Source organism: Cottoperca gobio, chromosome 14 (genome assembly GCF_900634415.1).
Source record: "Cottoperca gobio chromosome 14, fCotGob3.1, whole genome shotgun sequence".
Taxonomy (NCBI): Eukaryota; Metazoa; Chordata; class Actinopteri; order Perciformes; family Bovichtidae; genus Cottoperca; species Cottoperca gobio.
In genome coordinates this window covers 14,239,902-14,259,726 of record NC_041368.1, presented here as the reverse complement: position 1 = coordinate 14,259,726, position 19,825 = coordinate 14,239,902, and the positions used below count along the sequence as shown (strand labels likewise).

At 41.4% G+C, this 19,825-nt stretch overlaps 1 protein-coding gene across 1 annotated transcript in view; it reads right to left on the bottom strand.

The window, feature by feature from the left end:
- dchs1b (dachsous cadherin-related 1b) overlaps window positions 1–19,825 on the bottom strand; it is an 81,181-nt gene that overhangs the window by 48,702 nt on the left and 12,654 nt on the right. Inside the window, exons 2-4 of the mRNA XM_029447956.1 lie at window positions 17,422–18,267; window positions 17,127–17,324; window positions 16,100–16,873 (exon numbers count right to left, since the gene is read on the bottom strand). Coding sequence (XP_029303816.1) covers window positions 16,100–16,873; window positions 17,127–17,324; window positions 17,422–18,249 — 1,800 coding nt within the window. The 5' untranslated portion in view covers window positions 18,250–18,267. The remainder of the gene's footprint in view (window positions 1–16,099; window positions 16,874–17,126; window positions 17,325–17,421; window positions 18,268–19,825) is intronic.

Sequence of the window (19,825 nt, the reverse complement as noted above, 5' to 3'; positions counted from 1 at the left end):
GGACAACCCCGACAAACGAAAGGAGTCTGAACTATGGCATTTTTGGTACCACTATTAGTCACTACATAAGCTATGAAAAATGTGTGTGTTTTTTTTGTGTGCAAAATGTGCCAAGCTGACCTCTGAATGAATGTTATTATACAAGCCTCTATATTTGTGAGTCAGCATGCATATGCGTGTCTATATGTGTATGAATGTGTGTATGTGTAAAGGTCAGCAGTGTAGGGGGGAGGGTGCACAGTTAGCGCATACATACAAAAATGAGTGAACGACTGATTTATTAGGTGTATAATTGCCACAGCTCTGCTCTATCTTGGCCGAAGATCTCTGTTGGATGTTTAGAGTGTGTGTGTGTGTGTGTGTGTGTGTGTGTGTGTGTGTGTGTGTGTGTGTGTGTGTGTGTGTGTGTGTCAGTAGGCAATGTGAAACACAGCAGGATTAATGGAACACTCAGCACGCTAACTCCATGCAGACCACCAGCATTGCGTTAACCTCATATACCAAGATACTGACTCTGAAAGACCATGAAATTGTGCGCATAGCTGAATATGCTGTTTGCCAGTCCACCTGCACACTTGTCCATCTCATTTTCGTCCTTCAATCCTCTTCTCTTTCTCTTTTTTTGTGTGTAAGTGTATGCTTTTTTATCTTGGTTGAATATTTTAAAAGCTGAAAGATAGGTATTCTACTTCGCATGATTCAGGATTTTAGCTTTTATCCAGCATCTTCTTTCTACACTGCCCCCCCCCTGAAGAGACTCAAGCATAATTTTATCTGTTACCCTGGCGACTTAATGTATCTCATTTAGGATTTCAGCCAAAGGCTCTCTGGTGTATATCATGACTCGCTGATGTAAGTTGAAAGTGAGAGAAGCAAAGCACACACACACACACACACACACACACACACACACACACACACACACACACACACACACACACACACACACACACACACACACACACACACACACACACACACACACAGATAAACTCTCAGACGCCCAGAGAGCTATGCCAGAAGAAGTCTTATTCATCAAACCTAACCTTGTGAAAATGTGGACCTGACTACAGTCCTCTAAATCACCGGGATGAAATGGCAGGGGGAAGAAGAAGCCAAATCGCTTTATTACACAGTGCACAGGCTGAGTGGTATTAGAGCCATGACTGAAACCAAAAAGAGATGACGTGAAAAAGGGCGGTTAGAAAAGTAGAACGCTTTCCTCAAAAAATAGGGGAACCTGTTTTCTTTTTGGAATAAATGTAAATCTAACTGAAGGATATGCCTAAACTTTTACAAATGACCTTTGCCAGATATTATGATTTATTTGTCTTGTCTTAAACAAGATTTTCTTTAACTCCCTGCAAAATCTTTCCCATAGAGAACCTACACCTGCTTCAGAAATACTAAATGAGCCACTGATTGGACTTGAAGTCAAGGTTCAAGTCCTCGCTCTATTGAATCTTAAACCAATAAAGAGGGCTCTGACTTTGGAGCCTTAATTATGTGTCTTCGGGGCCGTGCAGCAGGAGGACATTAATTAAGCTAAATTATCTTTTATCTACAAAACATCTCGCAGCATTCATCAAGGAACAAGCAGGAGAATTGCTCCTGTGACGTAAAATATAGTTGTGGGTTATATGGACCTGAGGGCAGCCTGGACAGCACTACAGGGTTCACATCCACTCCACTATGAGAGAGAGGCAGCTGGAAGAAAAGACTAATGTGTAAAATGGAGGATGTGGGATTGGACTGAGAACAGGACAACTGCTGGGCAAATAAATATAAAATATATAATCACTCACAGAAAAATAGAAGAAGAAAGAAAGAAAGCAAGCTCCCACTCTGATGTAGTTTTCCATTTTGGAAGCAGGTCCCTCCCTTCTCCTCCTTCATATTTCACAGACAGGGCTGGAATGGATGAGGCTTTTCTAGTGGCACTCTGGGATTAGAAACACACACATAAACACACATACACATGCATGCATGCTCATGGGCACTACACATGCTTAAACACACACACACACACACACACACACACACACACACACACACACACACACACACACACACACACACACACACACACACACACACACACACACACATGCACACACAAGTAAGAGACTGAGGCAGCCTGTGAGGTGATTGTTACCAGATGGGGGGGGTCGTCCATCCAGCCTCACTCTGTGACAGACAAAAGATTGCACCGACTTCTCCTCATCCTCTCCTCATTGTGTGTGTGTGAATGCACATATGTGTATGAGAAAGAGAGATTTTTCAAGCATGTTCAAATAGGGGCTTGTGTCTCTAATGAATAATGGCTAAACCCCCCATTTCTCTATTGGGTGAGCTGGCAGCTGGCGTATGCATGTCCCATTCAAATAGAGTGACATGTTTAATTTGACAATTAAGAAAACAAAGGACTCCATTTAGAGCCACAGTTGGAGGCTGAGTAAACGGTGTGTGTAAGTGTGTGTGCTTGTCAAGATTCTTTGCTGAATTGAAATAGACAGAAGGGGAAGTATTGTGGATGGAGGAGCCTAAAACGTTGGAGCAAACCTGAACCGTCAGTTTAGATAAGCAAGAAATGAAAGAAAACCGTGAGTAAAAGCAGGAAAGAACAGAATGAACTTCAACAAGAATTTACTTTTCTGCTAATTCAAACCACTAGGCCTAACCTACTGCTGTGCCAGTCAATGTGGCTCATGCATGGAGTATTTACAGTTGTTGGATAAGCATTACCTCAGTTTACCTCAAAGCAGCGGAAGACCACAGGGATTTGAAGGTGATGCAAATAAAAACCCGCACATGGTGTCTCTTTTCAGCTGGCTGAGAATTGTTAACCTCACATTAAGTCACACTTTAGGTGTTGGGAAAGCAAGCTGAGCGCTTACGCACATATACACACACTTATCTGTCTGCGAAGTATTAGGGTCTGTTTCCTAAGAGGTATATAAAGAAGTTTATATGTTTTTTGGCCTTAAGAATCCACCTCTTACCCAAAGGGGACTGTGGGAGCTGTTAAAAAAAAGGTACAGTTGTATGTCATTCTGTAGCACACATATTTTTACAAGTTGAACCAATCTGGAGTAATTTCCTTTATCTTTATGTATGTTACATATGACGTGAGCAGCATTAATTCAGGCTGTATAGTTTGCTGTGTAGTTTTCACATTGTAATTTCTCCCTGATACATTTTTAAATAATTAGTTTTGAAGTCTCCTTTCATTTAAATGTGTATTCAATTTTAAACTAGACAATAATTTGTCAACTGTATGTCAACTCTATGAGATTTACATCATCACATAAGCCACAGACAGACACCAACACCACTCCCCATAATTCCGTCTGTCTCCCCCCCCCTCCCTCCTCTCTCTTCCATCCATGCGGTCCTGAGAGTCCTGTTACCATGGCTACCGCTAAAGGATGGCTCCAACCCTTTGAAAACCATCACGCTCCCCCACCGCACACACATGCTATCTGTATGAAGTAATCGGGACCATCCTTCACAGGGGTGAGTGTTCATATGAAGACTGTCTGCCTGCTCCTCTCTGTGCCCAGTTACAATAACATGACCCCACTCTCCCCTTGACAGCAGTGAAAAATACCTTAGGATGGAAGATTCCTCCCCTCAACACACACAGACACACACACACACACACACACACTGACATTCATTCGCACACAGAGTCCAATCTGCACTCATCTGGACATTTTAATTTGCGAAGACAGATCCACTCATTGCAGTCATTATCATCTAATCGATAGCATTTCTAGTGCAGCCTCGTGGCATTTTGTGATACTATTCTCAGTCTGCGTGTCGTAGAAGATAATGTCTTGTAAACAATGGACTCAATGGTGGGCTGTTTAAATGGAAGGAAGGAAAGGAAATATTTGTCTTCTTTTTACCGTATTAGACGACATGTTTGGCTGGTCTGCCCACCTGTCTACTCCCCACCCAATTCTCCACTGTACTGCTCTACTTCTTTATTACTATATGTGTAAATGTGTGTGCAAGCAAGGTATGAGGCGAGAAATAGCCTGTTTCAAGGGCGTTCTGATAGAGACAGATAGAGGTGAAGTCACACAACGAACACACACACACACACACACACACACACACACACAGTAAGCGATGATGAATTGGCTCGGCCCCACCTCCCCTGACCCCCCTTCTACGTCTCTCATTGTCATGGTAACCATCAGCACCTCCGCTGCATCCTACATCCATGCTTTCACACCACATGCAGCGATCCTTTTCATCCATCCCTCTTCTTTGTTTGTCTGTACCCTCACTCTCTGTCTAAAATGTGCTGAGTCCTGCTCTTTCTGGAGCTCTTCATGTCTGAATCATCCATATGTTCAGCACTTCATTATGAAATATTGATGCAAGAGTATTACATTCCTTGGATAAACTCCATGGTAAGTTTTGTATATTATTAAACATGATTGGACTATGTAAGTGTGGTTGTGTTAGTAAGTGAGAAAACCACCAGGAAACATCTGTAAACAGATCAAATTTAACTTCATGTTCTACAATAGCATCTACATGCCACGCTGACGTCATTGCCCGTCTGCTGCAGTCACTATCACATCGAAAATTCCCTTCAGTATATCATCTATTTTACTGTTTGACGGCAAATATAATGCTAGTCTAGTAAGATTTACATGACAAATCTTAAAGAAAAACCATCAATAAATGCGATAAATCTGACAATAGTCTTCATAAAAAGATGAACAAAGCAAGCTAATGATTCAATTTCCACATCTCACTTTCAGACAAGTGAAGACAACAAAAGAAACCAGCGAAACAAGGAAGTGTTTGTGAAAAAAGATTTAAAAAAGATCATCCGGAACACTAACAGAAGTCAAAAGCTGCATATATCTGATTAAAATAACCTTTTGATATTGTAATGTATTGCAAGAAAAGTAAATACAATTGCATTATATAGTAAGGTACCAAACGGCCATGATTTTGATGAGCCAAGATCAGACTCTTGCAATTCATTATCGTCATTGCATGCTTCATTACAGCATACAGTGCATGGTGCACAGTGCATTACACATCATTCACAAACTAAGCAGTATCATCTGTTCTGCACTTCCTGTGATCTTAGTTTATCCATCTGCATGACTTGAAAGAACCAGTCTTTAGATAAGAAACAAATGCTTCAGAGGAGAAAATACCCTTCGATGGATTCACATTAGCCCTTGTATCCGGTATTAGAGCGGCAGATCCGGCACTCCAAGATTCTTGCAATCAAACAGCTCCTCCATAATCGTCCCCTGGAGCGAGGCACAAAATACTCTCAACAGCCCGGCAGTGGTGTGGGTGTTTACCAGTGTGCATGTGGCTCTGTGTGTGTGTGTGTGTGTGTGTGTGTGTGTGTGTGTGTCTATGTATGTATATGTGTTTTTGTGCGTGAACACCACTTGTCAACATCAGAAAGCACTTCCAGCTTTTTACTAAATTGATATTCTCTTACAGAGAGTAGGACGCTGGCCGCGATATCAATGTCTGCCTCTACTACAGATAAAGAGAGACTGAGACTCACCAATAGAACAAGGTTTCTCCATTAACAATCCAGGCTGACAGCCCAGAGAGTAATAGTTTGTACAATCATTAGCAGACATAGACACATATAGGCTGTCTGTGTTTACACTCTCTCTTCCAACACTTAATTCACCTGTGGACGTTAAGCTGTCACAACTGCCATTCAAAACACTAACTAGCCTATTAAAGATGCTCCACATAAACTTTTAGAACGTCTTTTGTGTATGAATACATTTATACTGTAGCAGTATTATTCACTGGCCTTTAAATTGTGGATTCATATGTACTGTATGTGTATCTATGAGGTTAAGCTGGCATTGAGAAGAATACTTCATATGAATCACTAAAGCCAAGCCCCTCCTTGCCAAACCTTCTTTATTAAGACATGACGAGGAACAAAAAACATTTCTTCCTGTAAAAATGAATGAGTAGGACATCAGATTCAATGAAAAATGTATCTATTTTCATCTTCCAACCAACCAACTGCTGCCACTTTCCACAACAGTCCCGCTCTGCTGAGCCATGATGTGAAAACATTAAGCTGTGGTGAGTGACAGCAGCTAGGACGCCAGATGTTGACATTTAAAAAGAGCGGGTGCTACTCTCTTCTGTTGTCAGTTCCTTTGATGGCCTTTGTAGGCGCACAGCAACATCTTCAAGCAAAGGGAGCTGAGAGTCTCATTTCTCCAAAAACCCTGACTCAGACATGTGACATCAATGTATCTCTGTCAACAGTGTACAGTAATGTAGACCTCGTCTGCCTTTCTTTCTCACATCTGTGCACTTTGAGAACATCATCTAGTAGCACTTTTACGGCTAAATTATGTGAGATGGACATGTTGTTTCAAAACCAAGAGATTTATTCCAAGTAGTATAAAGAACTTCCTAAACTGCACACTGCGCACTAGGGTGTGTTGGCCGCAGTAAATCTGATCCAAAACCACAGAGATGAATTTGGGCTACATGCACCAGATATGTTGGTTCTCCTAAATTGACATTAAATCTGACACATCCTTACTCTAAAAGTTAAATCGCTTGCAACAGCGAGACAGAACACAGGCCAAATCATATGATTTACCTAACCTCAGGCAACACCTATCGCCCAGGCCAAATGCCTGTAAATGTACTCAGTGTGAGGTTAAAACAACACAAAGCGACTACTGTTTCAAGTCAGAGAGATTCATCTTAGAGTCCTGACACGACTCCAACACAAACACCTTGTGCATGATCTGACTGCAAGACATGATTCTATGAAAAAACAACTCTCCGTCATAGTCTTCATAAGACTGTTGTCCTAATTGCAGGGTGGAAATACTGAAAAGCACAGTGACAGGAAAGATGGAGAAGCCCTTTACTTAATAAAGAGTTACACTATGGTTGGTCAGAAAAAGATAGACCACCCTGAAAGCAGTTGAAAGTAGCTTGAAGCAACATTTTGAATTACCAGAGTATGAAGCTACATGGCTTGTCAAGAATGTTTAAACTCAAGATCTTAGAGAAATAATCGAAGCCATTATTGACGAACGGCAAACTCAGAGGCATGTATTTATAGGTATATTATTAGTATTAGTGGAGCTTTACATATATTACAGTTACAGCTCATTCAAAAATAACAAAATGTGAAAGGATTGACCTTTGCCCAATATGTATAAATGTAGAGAAGGGATAGACAAACTGCAATACGCAGTGCTAGCTTCTAAATAGTCCAACCCACACTGAGCTAGTTGTCAAATTAAAAGGGAAAAAAGACACTGAGGTTTATTACTCATCTCAAGGCTGCTTATTAAATGAATATTATGCTTATCCTGCATGGACGGGTTCACTGAGTCCAGAAGGCTGCAGTAAAGAGGAACCTCCAACGCAGAAAATGACAGGAGTTTGGGATCAAAAATAATAATAATCACGCTATAAAAAAACGTCCTCGGTCTATTGATTTTCTGTTACAACATTTCTATTCCCTTTCTGATCACCTCTCAATTCGTTGTCATCACTCTTTTTTAAATCACCGTCCCGTCGCACTTGCGGCTTTGTATAGTTCAACGAAACAAATCACGGCAGTTGCCCATGCAAACAGTAAAGTTATTTCCACTTCTTTAGTTCTTCCAACCCTGTCTGACACACCAAAGCAAGCAACCACGAACACACATGCACGCTAACATGCACGGAGGACCACAGTGGAAATAATTCTCAGACTCTTCTGTGGTTTTTATCCATAAAGCTCATGGGCCGTGGGTTTCATCCTGTGCTTCTGTTCTTCTCTCTACATGTATTTATTTAGATATATGTATCTACATCCAATGTTGTTTAATCACAAATGTGCATAACATATATATACACAGTATATACATACTATATTATGTACAGTGAAACACCCCACTTCAGCCCATCTAAGTGCAGCTCAGTGAAACCAGGCAGCAATAAAAAAAAACAGGAAGAAATGGGGGTTAACGGAGGGTAGAGTGGGCAGGTGGGAAGTAGTGAGATATTTTCTTGTAAAAGATTCCACTCTTGGAGAGTGGAAACTTTCTTTGGCTGTTTCTGGTTTTGCTCTAACCTTTAATAGACAACTCATGGTGAGAACTATCCTTATAAAAGCTAAAGTCCAAAGAAAAGACAATATGAGGTGCTCGCATGACAGAAATGCATCTGGGAGATGTAAAGAAAGCGAGAGACGTGATGTGGACCATATTGGAAATAAAATGCTTTTTGATTGTCGGTGCCATTTCTGTGATCTCATCTAGACCAGCGGTATTGTTTAATAATGTGTCTTTTGGCACCGTGAACGCAACACTAGATCTGGAATACTAATGTTTCCCTCACTGCTTCTCTGAGCATCTCTCCACATTTTGAGTTCCTGAGGTGAGAAGGAAGTCAAAGAGGACAAGTGAGATGATTAAATGGATGATTCATTTGAGAAAACAAATATCTGAAGCTGCACAGTCTTTGACCCCTGAGAGGAAAATAAATAGTGTAGAGAGAGCTGGGACAGACACAACACCAGAGGAGTAGAGTCAGCCAGATAACAGCTCCAGGGCTGCTGCTACAACACTCAAGCACACCCACACAAGCAGACGCACAAACAAGTCATGCCCTAGAGTACTGCAAAAAATAACAACAATGTAAGATGAATCAAACGACTTGTATCATTCATATGTTTTTCCAAGCTACAATACAAACTCAATGAGGACTGTCTTGGTCACACGCAACTGTGATCTCTATCTATCTCTCTGTAAAGCAGAAATGACAGAATCTGATACACTGGGAAACCAGCGCTTGTGCCGCCCTTCACCCCTAACTTATCGACCACCTGCTGTCCCAAACTGCAGAACCTCTCCCAAAGCAAATACAATCTAGAGAAACACAGGAAGCATACTAATTTACACCAACTTAACTCAGTGTGTCATGAAATTAGATTAGTGTGACCAAATGAACTGTGGAGAGCCTCAGGATCACCTGCCGTGTGTGTGTGTGTGTGTGTGTGTGTGTGTGTGTGTGTGTGTGTGTGTGTGTGTGTGTGTGTGTGTGTGTGTGTGCGTGTGTGCGCGTGTGTGTGTGTGTGTGCCTGTGAGTTTGTTCCTTTCACTCTCAAACTCCAGTGTAGGAATGAGAAGCAATAAGAGATGAGAGAGTGACAAAATGGAGGCCCAGACGGAGATAGAGAAGACGTCTGGACGGCAGATAAGTTTGAAAAGAAACACAATGCAAAAGCAGCCCAGAGGAGCTGGAACAGATAGATAGGCTGGGAAGAAGAGAGAGATAGATGTGCGTGTGCGTGTGTGTGTGTGTGTGTGTGTGTGTGTGTGTGTGTGTGTGTGTGTGTGTGTGTGTGAGAATGTCTACAGATTTGTCTGTGTTGTGTTCGGAGGATCCTGTGCCTGTAGCTGTTTGATATCTGTGTGTTCCACAGACTAGGGGAGCTCGAGTGTGTCGACTGTGTTCCATCCTTGTCAGTTTCAAACTGTGGAAAGAAACTCGCTGCTAAAAACTTTTCAATTCACACATTTCTTTTCAATACAACTTTTTCCATTCGTGTGAAATTATTTTTGATATTCAGGAACTCTAGCGTCATCATGTACATTTGAGCCCAGAACCGCCAATAGTGTTTACTTTATATTTATTCCATAAATTAATGATTTTTAAATTGAATAACTTTGGGGTTTGAATACTTAGTCAGACAAAAGAAGCTATTTGAATATATCACTATGGCCTATGGGAAATTATGATTGGAATAATTTTAATTTTCTGAAATATTTATAGACTAAACAGTGAATTGATTGAATTAAAGTAAAAGTCCAATGAGAAGTAAAACTGAGGCATTAATACATTTATTCATGTAGTATTGGCATCTTATCTTACAAAATGGTCTACTGATGCAGATAAATTATTTCCATACATGATAGTCTCACTCACTGATGGGAGATTGATTCCTTTAAAATAGCAGAGGAAAAGATCAAGTTAAGACTAGTACAGAAGCCATAAGGGTAAATGCCCATGAGACATGAGGGAAAAAGTTAAGGGGGGGAAAAGAAAGAATGGAAATTGAGATACTCACTAACAGATGAAGTGAAGAAATGGAATAGAAACCAGTCAGACTGGGAGAGTCAGAAAGAAAGAAAGAAAGAAAGAAAGAGTAAGAGAAGAAAACCCCTCTCTGCCATATGGTACTGAGTATTGGGCTTAATGAGGCGTGAAGCCATCCTCTCCACAGAGCATCGGCCATTCAGATCACACATGAATGAACAGTATGATAGGGTTAAAACACAGCATATGCCAACAGCTAGTGATATGGAACCAAACTTCTGCTTCTGAGAGACAAAAGGAAGAAAAAATAATGATTTACCCAACTAGGGCAAGAATCCAACAAACACCTAAGAGCTCAAAAATGCTCATGCAAAAAAAAAAAGTCTGATTAAGAGTTTAACGTTGTGATTGCTACTGAAAATATTCTAGCAAAAAGAAATCAGCAGGCTCTGAACTGGTGCCTCCGCCAACAAAAATGTAATTTAAGAAAATGTTAACGGTTTGCACAGTCTTGGTAGATTCTACCACACTTTTGGTTACTGGAAGTAGCAGCAAGTATTTTTACTTAAACAGATCTCTGAGTTCCTTTCCAACTAATATTTGTATTAACAAATGGGGGCAGCAAAGACGTCTTGAGAACCTACTCGGTCAGAAATGCAGCAGAAGAGCAACTTATGTATTTATTTGCAGTGCAGCCAAACAAACGCATACTCCACTAAATAATAAAACATTTGAGAATACAAATGCGGTGAATTGTTATAGCTGGAACAAGTCTTAGAGTTTACAGCCATATTGGTGAATGTGTAAGGGTGTACTTTCGCACAGTAGCGCTTTGACGCCAGCATGCAAACAATGCGCACAAAGAAAATGCTAACTTGCTGAAGCTAAGCATCGGACTGACGGACCGGAATTTCCATCTCTACAGCCGTAAACCCATTTAAATATGAGGGTTCATATAATGAAAATCTCATTGATAGTTCTAAAAACACTCTCATGACTTTAGATGTAATGTCTTTCTTTGAAGAAAGACATTACAACCATAATGTTAACAAATTAAGCCCACCACGTTAAGTAGATGCATTAAGGCATGAGCGTAAAAACCAAGCTCAAGTTCATGGCATCTGAGCTTCCAGTAGCAAACAGGTGATGAATTCACTGTAAGTGATGATGGATGTTATGAGAATAGTTCGCATAGCAGACACACCATCCTGATCCCTCGTCACACACATCCTGTCAAGATCGCTGGCAGCTGAGAGATTTGTGAGTCAATGGGAGAAAGAGATAGAAACACAAAGCCAGACATAGAGTAAGCGTGTCAGAACAGGGGCCAGCTGTTAACAGCATGAAACCAAACTTTCGATCTCGCTGATGTCTGTTTGTGTGCGAACCCAAACATTTGTCAGGGCTGATCACCTGTTCGATGTAACTTAGGCATGTGGTGACAAGTGATCGCTCCAACCTGCAGCCTTTCTTCACTCAGCTATTGATCCCAAATTAGACACACTGACAGATTAATTAAAACACACAAGATAAAGTTTCAACAGAGCGGAGCCTTATTAAAGCACAGCTGCCACTGTTCGAGGACAAGCATTGAGGGAAGACATCAAGTGGACTATAAATTTCATCTTTCCCCCGCATTCAAGCTCAATAAAAACTAGAGCGTGTGTGTTGTGAGTCTGGGCTGGAGGAGAGTGTGCAAGCTGTGGTTTGATCTGGCTCTGGTTTCCGTGCGACACCAGCAAGAGACTGGTCCGGTCTTTCAAAGTTTAAGAGGAACACCTTCCTGTTTTTAGTGCGTCACCATATGTCCTATTGGTTTATCACATGTGATTAGTCTCGGTGTGCATGCATGGACATTATAAATATGATTAGTCTTTACTTATAGAGCCATATAGATTTAGCCACGGGGTCCCAGACTTTGGATTTTACACCAAAAGGGTCTAATTGCTTTGACAGGCAGACGTGCTGTGTTTATTTAAGTGGTTTTGCGGGAAGTACAGGAGGAGTAAGGCCACCTGTCAAAAGAAGTCTCCTTTCCTATATGTTTTTGCTCTTTTTCAGTCACTTTCACACCACACTCATATGTTCTTGTATGACTTTCTCTTCTTGTTTTACCTGGCTATCCGCAAGGCCTGCTCAGTCAAAGAAATGTGGTCCAGAGGAAGATACAGAATCACGACATTTGTCAGATGAGAATGAAATCGGCACCATCAGGTTAAAATGTCGCCTTTACCAGAGGTGTAGTGCAACATTTGCTGTGGAGAGTCATTGTCCATATATAGGGCAGCTCTAATGTAATGTGAAGATTGTAATTACATTTACTGAGCACATCTATGCTTCCCAGAAGATGCGTCGTTTCCATTATCGATACTCCTGAACCAGTCTTGCACCATCCTCAATCTACTTTATTTGCCAGCTATATCATAATCTATTCTGGGGCATACTCATGTTCCTTTGGTGATAATCTCTCTGAGTTTAATGGCTCCTTTCTACTAGTGCCATCATCACGATTCAAGATAAATCATGTTTCTCATTCTCTCCAGCATTGTGGACTATATGGGGCGTATAGAAATATACAGCCTCTATGAGCCTCTAGGCATGGACTTTTTCACTCTGTTATTTGTTTTTCAATTCTGAAAATTATTCATTTTTAAAGCACGGTGACAAAATGTACTGTACCAACAGACAGTGCAGTACTATTATACTGTTGTACTCTAATACCAGCAGGAAAATGTCTACGGTATTGTGCATCTCCCAGTTGAGCACATCTGTACTCGTCTCTAGCCGGTTGAGCACATCTGTGTGTGTGTGTTGAGGTGATTGAGTGTTGTTTAACAGGCTTGACTAGGAAACCACATGCTGACGTTACGGGGGAAATGCATCACCTGCTGAAAGTGAGCTCTTGGCTTAAATAGTGTACACAAGTACACATACACAGATGTATGACATACAGATATGCACATGTACATACAGTACATAGACACCCACGCATGAAAACTTTGGCTTCTGTGTTGCCGTCTTGTTCTCAGCTATCTCTACTATTTCATTCCCCATTTTGTTAGAGTGGTTTTCTGTTTTCTTTATTCTTTAATCAATGTGTCTTCTAGCTTGCAGCTCATCTATTGGTCTGTTGGTACTGCATTTGAGGCTTGGCAAGAGCATGCATGTCACTACTAGTGAGATCAACAGTGGCTTCCTAGTGGTTAGGTCATGCTGGAAGTGAGCATGTCATTGGATTTGACAGAAACTCTGCAAGGTACAACTCACACAGGAAGGGAAATGCGCTTAGACTCTGAAAAACACAGATTGTATCCAAGAAAAACACCTGATCCATTCAAATAGGCCACACACAGATCAGATGATGTCAGCAAATTATGCATGCATATAAGAGAATTTAAACAATGGAAATGCTACACTCTAAAATATGCTTGTCACTTGTCATCATCAGACACAATTCACGCTGTTCTCATGACCCTTACCTTCTCAGGATATGAACTTGAATAAGATGGATGTGCATGCAAGCACACACACACACACACACACACACACACACACACACACACACACACACACACACACACACACACACACACACACACACACACACACACACACACACACACACAGTGAAGCACTATAACCTCTCCTGCCTGGGAAATACTTTAAGGAAGCGGGGGAAGAGGAAAGCAGGGAAACCAAGAAATAAATAACTCCTTTGTGTCACGGTTACATAAACAGTGCAGCGCATTACAGATTACTATAGTAGCCCAACTGATAAGAAAGTTCATACAACTATTGCTGCATGTATACGTGTGTGTATGTGTGAGTGGAAAGTGAGAGAAAATGAGAAAGATATAAAGAAACACAAACAGAGAAAATAAGGAAGAAAAACAGAGACGGAGAACTTAATGTTTGGAAGACTAGTGTTGGCAGAAAAGAGAAAAGCCTTATATTATATGTGTATGTGTCCCATTCCTTCAAACACTTCTACTTCCACTTCCTTGTTTAGATATTAAACATTTGCTGATTTTTCCCTATTTTTACACAAAGTGTCCAATGTTCCAACTGAGCCAGCCAGGCGAGTATAATAAAGTGATTGTTATCAATTGTAAATATTGGTACAATTCTGAGAACATTCTGCCTTCAACTCGACTCTGTTGGGAACGTGACAAAACCTCACAACCTGATTGCCGCTGCCAAATAACATCACAGAAAAATGTAAACTGGGCTTACTGGACCAGCAGACCCAATTCTTTACTTTGTCACTATCTTGACAGAATAAAATACCAAATTCTCCACAATCTCGACAGTTGGTTGGCAGGCAAAAGGAGCAAATACAGAACAAAACTGGAACGACAACCATTAGAGTATGATGTCAGGTCTAACATAATTTGCGTGTGTGTGTTCTATCTGAGTGGCCACATATTCCATTGGCCCAGAAAAAAAGTTTAGTCTAACTACCATTATCCTGTAAATCGCAGCCCCTGTGGGGAGACTCTCGTCCAGGGAATCTTGGCTCGGTTTGAGCGAGCCTTGAGGAACGTGCCGGAATGGGCAAATCAAGCCTTATTCACTCACTCTGGCATCAAAACCACCCGTAGTGTCTGGCATTGGATTACACCTTCACCTACTGCCAGAAACACTGCCGGCTAGGATTAGAAAAACAGTTGATTATAACTGTTGCAACAACTGGAATAGAGATCCAGAGGGTTCATTTAGTTGGTTGAGGGATATAATAATTCAAAATAGCAGCCTAATTATAAACAAATTAAAGGGTTCAATAATTCAGCAATGGACAGGCTGTGATTTAAAAAGACACCTCAGAATTATACCGTACTAAGGTTGTGTTTATCCACATCACTTCTTGTCTTTTCTCAATCCTTCCACAGGTCAATCAACCTCTCTTCATCCCTTTTATTCATTTGCATCTCAAATTAATCTCTTCATTACATTTTATTACTTCCCTCATCTCCTGTCCTCCAGGCCCATATGCCAGTTTCCACAGAATACTAACCAGCCATCCTTTCCAAATGCATGTTAAATGAACCTGCAAGAATGTGACATTCAACTAACTGTATTTATCTAATTCCAGTTTGGTTGGTATGATTAGGGGTCCAAAGCCTTTTAGTAAAGCCACTGCACTTTTAAGTTTGAGCAGGAGGCTTTCTTAAAAATGCTGAGAAACAAAAATGCTTCCACGTCACGGCAGAGGGGTTAAACCAACCTGTAAAAACAGTTGGTCTAAATGGTGCATGATACCAAGTTAAGACCTTGCTGGAAGACAAACAGCCAGTCATCCTCTTTTCATTTATCAGAAGAAGTCCTCCTTATATATAAGAGCTGCTGGAATTAAGATAAAAGCAAGACAGCCGAGCTGCCGCGAGATACCAAGGGCTCGCACTATGCTGATGGCTTGGTTACCGTGGCAACCATACGAGGTGAGAGAGAGGACATAACAGCACGGAGTAAATCTCCACCAAGTAGAGTCAGGAATGCAGGTGAAGTCTGCCTCCTTGCCTTTCTCTCTCCGTTTCTTTTTTCTCCTACCTTTATAAATCTTTTTACCCCTAAAAAAACATATTGAATGGCTTCGTTTCTCCTCTCATAGCCCAGTTTTTATGAATCACATGCTTCCAAGTGCACCATCCTTTTCTAAAATAGGACTTTGAGACAGCTTTTCACTTCAGACATGACTTTGATTTCCAGACTCATATACGTATATTGATGTAAAAACCAGGCTTTTGCCAGGGGAGAGATCAGACAGAGCTTAAGGGTAGTGTGTGACTGAAAAGAGAGAGTGAATAAAGAGATGAGAGGACAAGGGAGACAGTGAATACTGAGTTTTGGCTTCATAAGTAGGACAATAGAGTGGTGGGCAACACGGTGCTAGATTGAGCTCCAAGAGAATAAAATACGGCAGGTCTCCTACTAAATAAAGAAGAGTAGAGTGAAAGAGAGCTGGAATAAAAGAAGATTGAGAGGAAAAGGAGGAATAAGTAAACTTCTTCAGTGTTTCTCTTACCTCTAAGAAACAGGTCCCAGCTGGGGTATTCTCCTTGATGGAAGCATTGTAGAAGTTACTGGAGAACACAGGTGTGTTATCGTTAACATCCTGCAGCACAATGTCCACCTTCGCTGTGGATGACAATGGCGGGCGGCCGCTATCCGTCGCAACAACTGTCACACTAGGTGCTGGCTCTGATTCAAAATCCAGAGCCGTCGCTGTGGTAATGATCCCTGTGACCGGGTCAATGGAAAACCAATCAGAGTGAGAGTTTTTGCCCTTGAGGAGGCTATATCGTACATCCCCATTGGGGCCCTGGTCCTTGTCCCTGGCAGTAACTTGGAGAACAAAGGAGCCAGGATAGACAACCTCAGGAATAGTCTGTCTGTAGGCCTGCTGGTCAAACAGAGGGGGGTTGTCATTGACATCAATCACCTGAATGGTGAAAGATGACTCCGCCCTGAGGGGAGGTGTGCCGGAGTCTGTGGCCATAACCCTCAGGTCATATGAATCCCGTTCCTCTCTGTCCAAGACCTGGTCCACATATATCAGGTAGATGATGCTGTCCTTGGTTGTGAGAGCAAACTTCCCATCACCCCCCTCGAGAGACACATTCACATTAGCGTACTCTCCATAGTCTGGGTCTGTGACAGATATCCGAGCTACGTACTGGCCTGGTTGGGCCCCTTCAGAGATCCTTGGAGAGCCGTCCTCACTGAGGAAGATGATGGTCATGGTGGGCTGGTTATCATTGTAGTCACGGACATGAATGGTCACAAATGCATTGGTCACCTGAGAAAATGTACATTATTCATGTTAGTCAGTGCTTAATTTGTGGGACATTAATTTAGTGGAATGCTAGCGCTCTTTTCAAAATAAAAGGGAATTTGTCAGTGTTAGAATAAATAATCAGTTGTACAGAAATCCAGGTAGCAATGACCCTTCAGGAAAACATAGTATATAAAAATATATTTTTATATTGCATCATTAAAAGCATAGCTCGTTTTGCGTAATGCACTCTTAGGAATAACCATAAGGCAATTACCTCAGGTTGGCTGGCATTATCCCTGGCCTGGACCACCAGTTCATGAACCCTCTTCAGTTCATAATCCAGGGGTCTATTCAAAGTGATGACCCCGGACTTGCTATCCATGACAAAGGAGCGATCGGGGTCACTCTGACGTCGGTTGATTTCATAAAGGACCAGACCATTATCGCCTTCATCCTCATCTGTTGCAAATACCTGAAAAGAAAACAAAGTCACACAAATTAAAATGACCGTAGAACATCTGGATTTACAGACTATCTGAACACTGAAAAGACATCTAAAAACAGCTAACCTGTAGGATACTGCTGCCTTGTGGGAGACTTTCAGAGATAATAGCGTGGTATCTGCTCTGATTGAAGAGCGGTGCGTGATCATTGATGTCGGTCACAGTCACTTCTAGGGTCATGGATCCCATCCTTTTTGGTGAGCCCCCATCAAATGCCTCCAGGACCATGGAATACAATGAGCGTTTCTCCCTGTCCAGAAGACCATTGACAACCAAGTCTAGATATAACACCTTGTTGGCAGCTCTCTTGGTCTCCAGTCTGAACGCTTGGCCTATGTTGCCCTCTCGAATAGCGTAACCTTGGGTGGTCAGCTGGTCCTTGTCCGCATCTGTTGCAGGCTCCAGGGAAAATCTTGTACCTACTGCTGTGTGCTCGGGGATCTTAAGAACAGCTTTCTTTTTGGGGAACACAGGTGCATGGTCGTTGATGTCGTTGACGGTGATCGACACTTCAATAGTGACTCCCGTCATTGTTACGGCGATAAAGCTATAGTGGTCTCTCTGCTCACGGTCCAGACGGCGTGCAGTGGTAATGATGCCTGTGGTTTCGTCGATGTTGAGATCGTTGCTAACGCCTGTGCTCTCATGGTCTGAGATGAAGTAAAGACCTCCTATTTCACCAGGTGGTAACCCAGCACTGATATCACCAACGATCGTCCCTGCCGGCTGCTCTTCATCCAGCTGAAGCTCCAGTGCTCCAAGGACAGTTGTAGACTGAACAAGAACAAGGAAGATGCATAAATAAAAGAGTGGCTTCCATCGCCAGAGACATGAACACACACAGGGTCCGCTGACCCGGACCCTCCGTCTTGACCCTTTACTTGTTATTGGCATGGCTGGGTTCTGCTACACCTAGGAGAAAGAAAAAGAGAGAAAGAGAAAAATATCAGCCAGAGAATAGTACAGATATATTTTATGACGTGTAAATTGAGAAATTGAAGCATTTTTTATTCTTTATTTAAAAACATATTGAAAATGATCTTGTTCCCTTAGAACACAATGAAAACAAATTGTTCTTTGTTTCAAAGTGGAGTATATATCTTTAATCCTTGCATGACAACATGCTAACGCTTTTACAATCTAGAACCTATATTAAAGACACTACCTGATGAATTTGAGCTTTTTTCCTTTTTAAATGAAATGGATTTATAAATATAAATAACAGTTTGGAAAGAACTCTTCAGCTGGATCATGAACATTTGAAAGACCATGAAAATGGAAGTTTAAATCTGTCCAGGATCCTCATTGGCTTGGCTTGCATTGAGGACAACAATCATAAACTATATTTATCTGAAGGATAACACATTTTTTTATTCACTGGGTGAAAACATTTTGAAGTGTCCAGAGCGGTGACGCACTGAAATCCTAAAGAACAACACATTAAAGACACTAAAATGGGCACAAGATCCTATGTAGGTTTTTATTTCATGATGGCACATTCTTACACACGCACACACAGACTCACACACATACTCACACGCATACTTACAAACACTTGGAATGCATGGGAAAGTAAGTCTATAGTCGCTTCGGCAGGGCCTTTATGGGGGAAAGAAGTCATTTAAGACTGTAAGCTTAGCCTCGATGTTCTCTAAACTCTAAATCATGCACAAATCCATAAAGATAATATCCTCCTCATGCTAATGCTATATCAATCTTATCAGTCATACGCAGGACCTAATCATGAACAGATACACATACTGTAAGTATCCTCAAAGGCATGCATCAATCTAGGGTCAAACACTTTTTGCAAAATAATTCTTTATATTCCTGGTGTGCCAGAAGCTTGGATTTGCCTCATCAGTTGGCACATTAACTGAAAGAAAGGCATTCACAAGAGTTTAAAAGGCTATCTAAAACTCACCTGACACTGTGCAAGTTATCCTGCAGATAACCCACCATCTGGTACTTCCAGCAAGTTAAAACAAACACCAATAATTATTTGCAAATGGTTTTTGACCCAGGTTTGACACATACTTTTGCACACTGCCATAAAATTCTGGAAATACAAATTTAACCTGTATGGCCGCTCCAAACTCTCCCGAGATAGATGTTCATTTTACCCCTTGATGAGGTCTACAAATATTTAGATTATTCTCAAAATGGGACCAATTGTTTATGCATGTTCGTCTCATATTTACAAAGGAAGATTTATTGAGCGTATAACTCTTGAAAACATCCTGCAATGAGGAAGGACTATCCAGCACTAACGTAAATCATTCATCACACTTGGAGACCAGAGGGATACTGCTTTAACAATCTTCTACATTGAACACCTAAACTCTCTGGAATGTGAATCAGTCCTGCCTCTATTAGCTAATGTTTGGTACAAATCATGAACACTATTAATGTGTGATGCAGGCAAAGGGCCAGTTGTAGACAGGAGGTTAGTTGTCAATTGAGGTCGCTG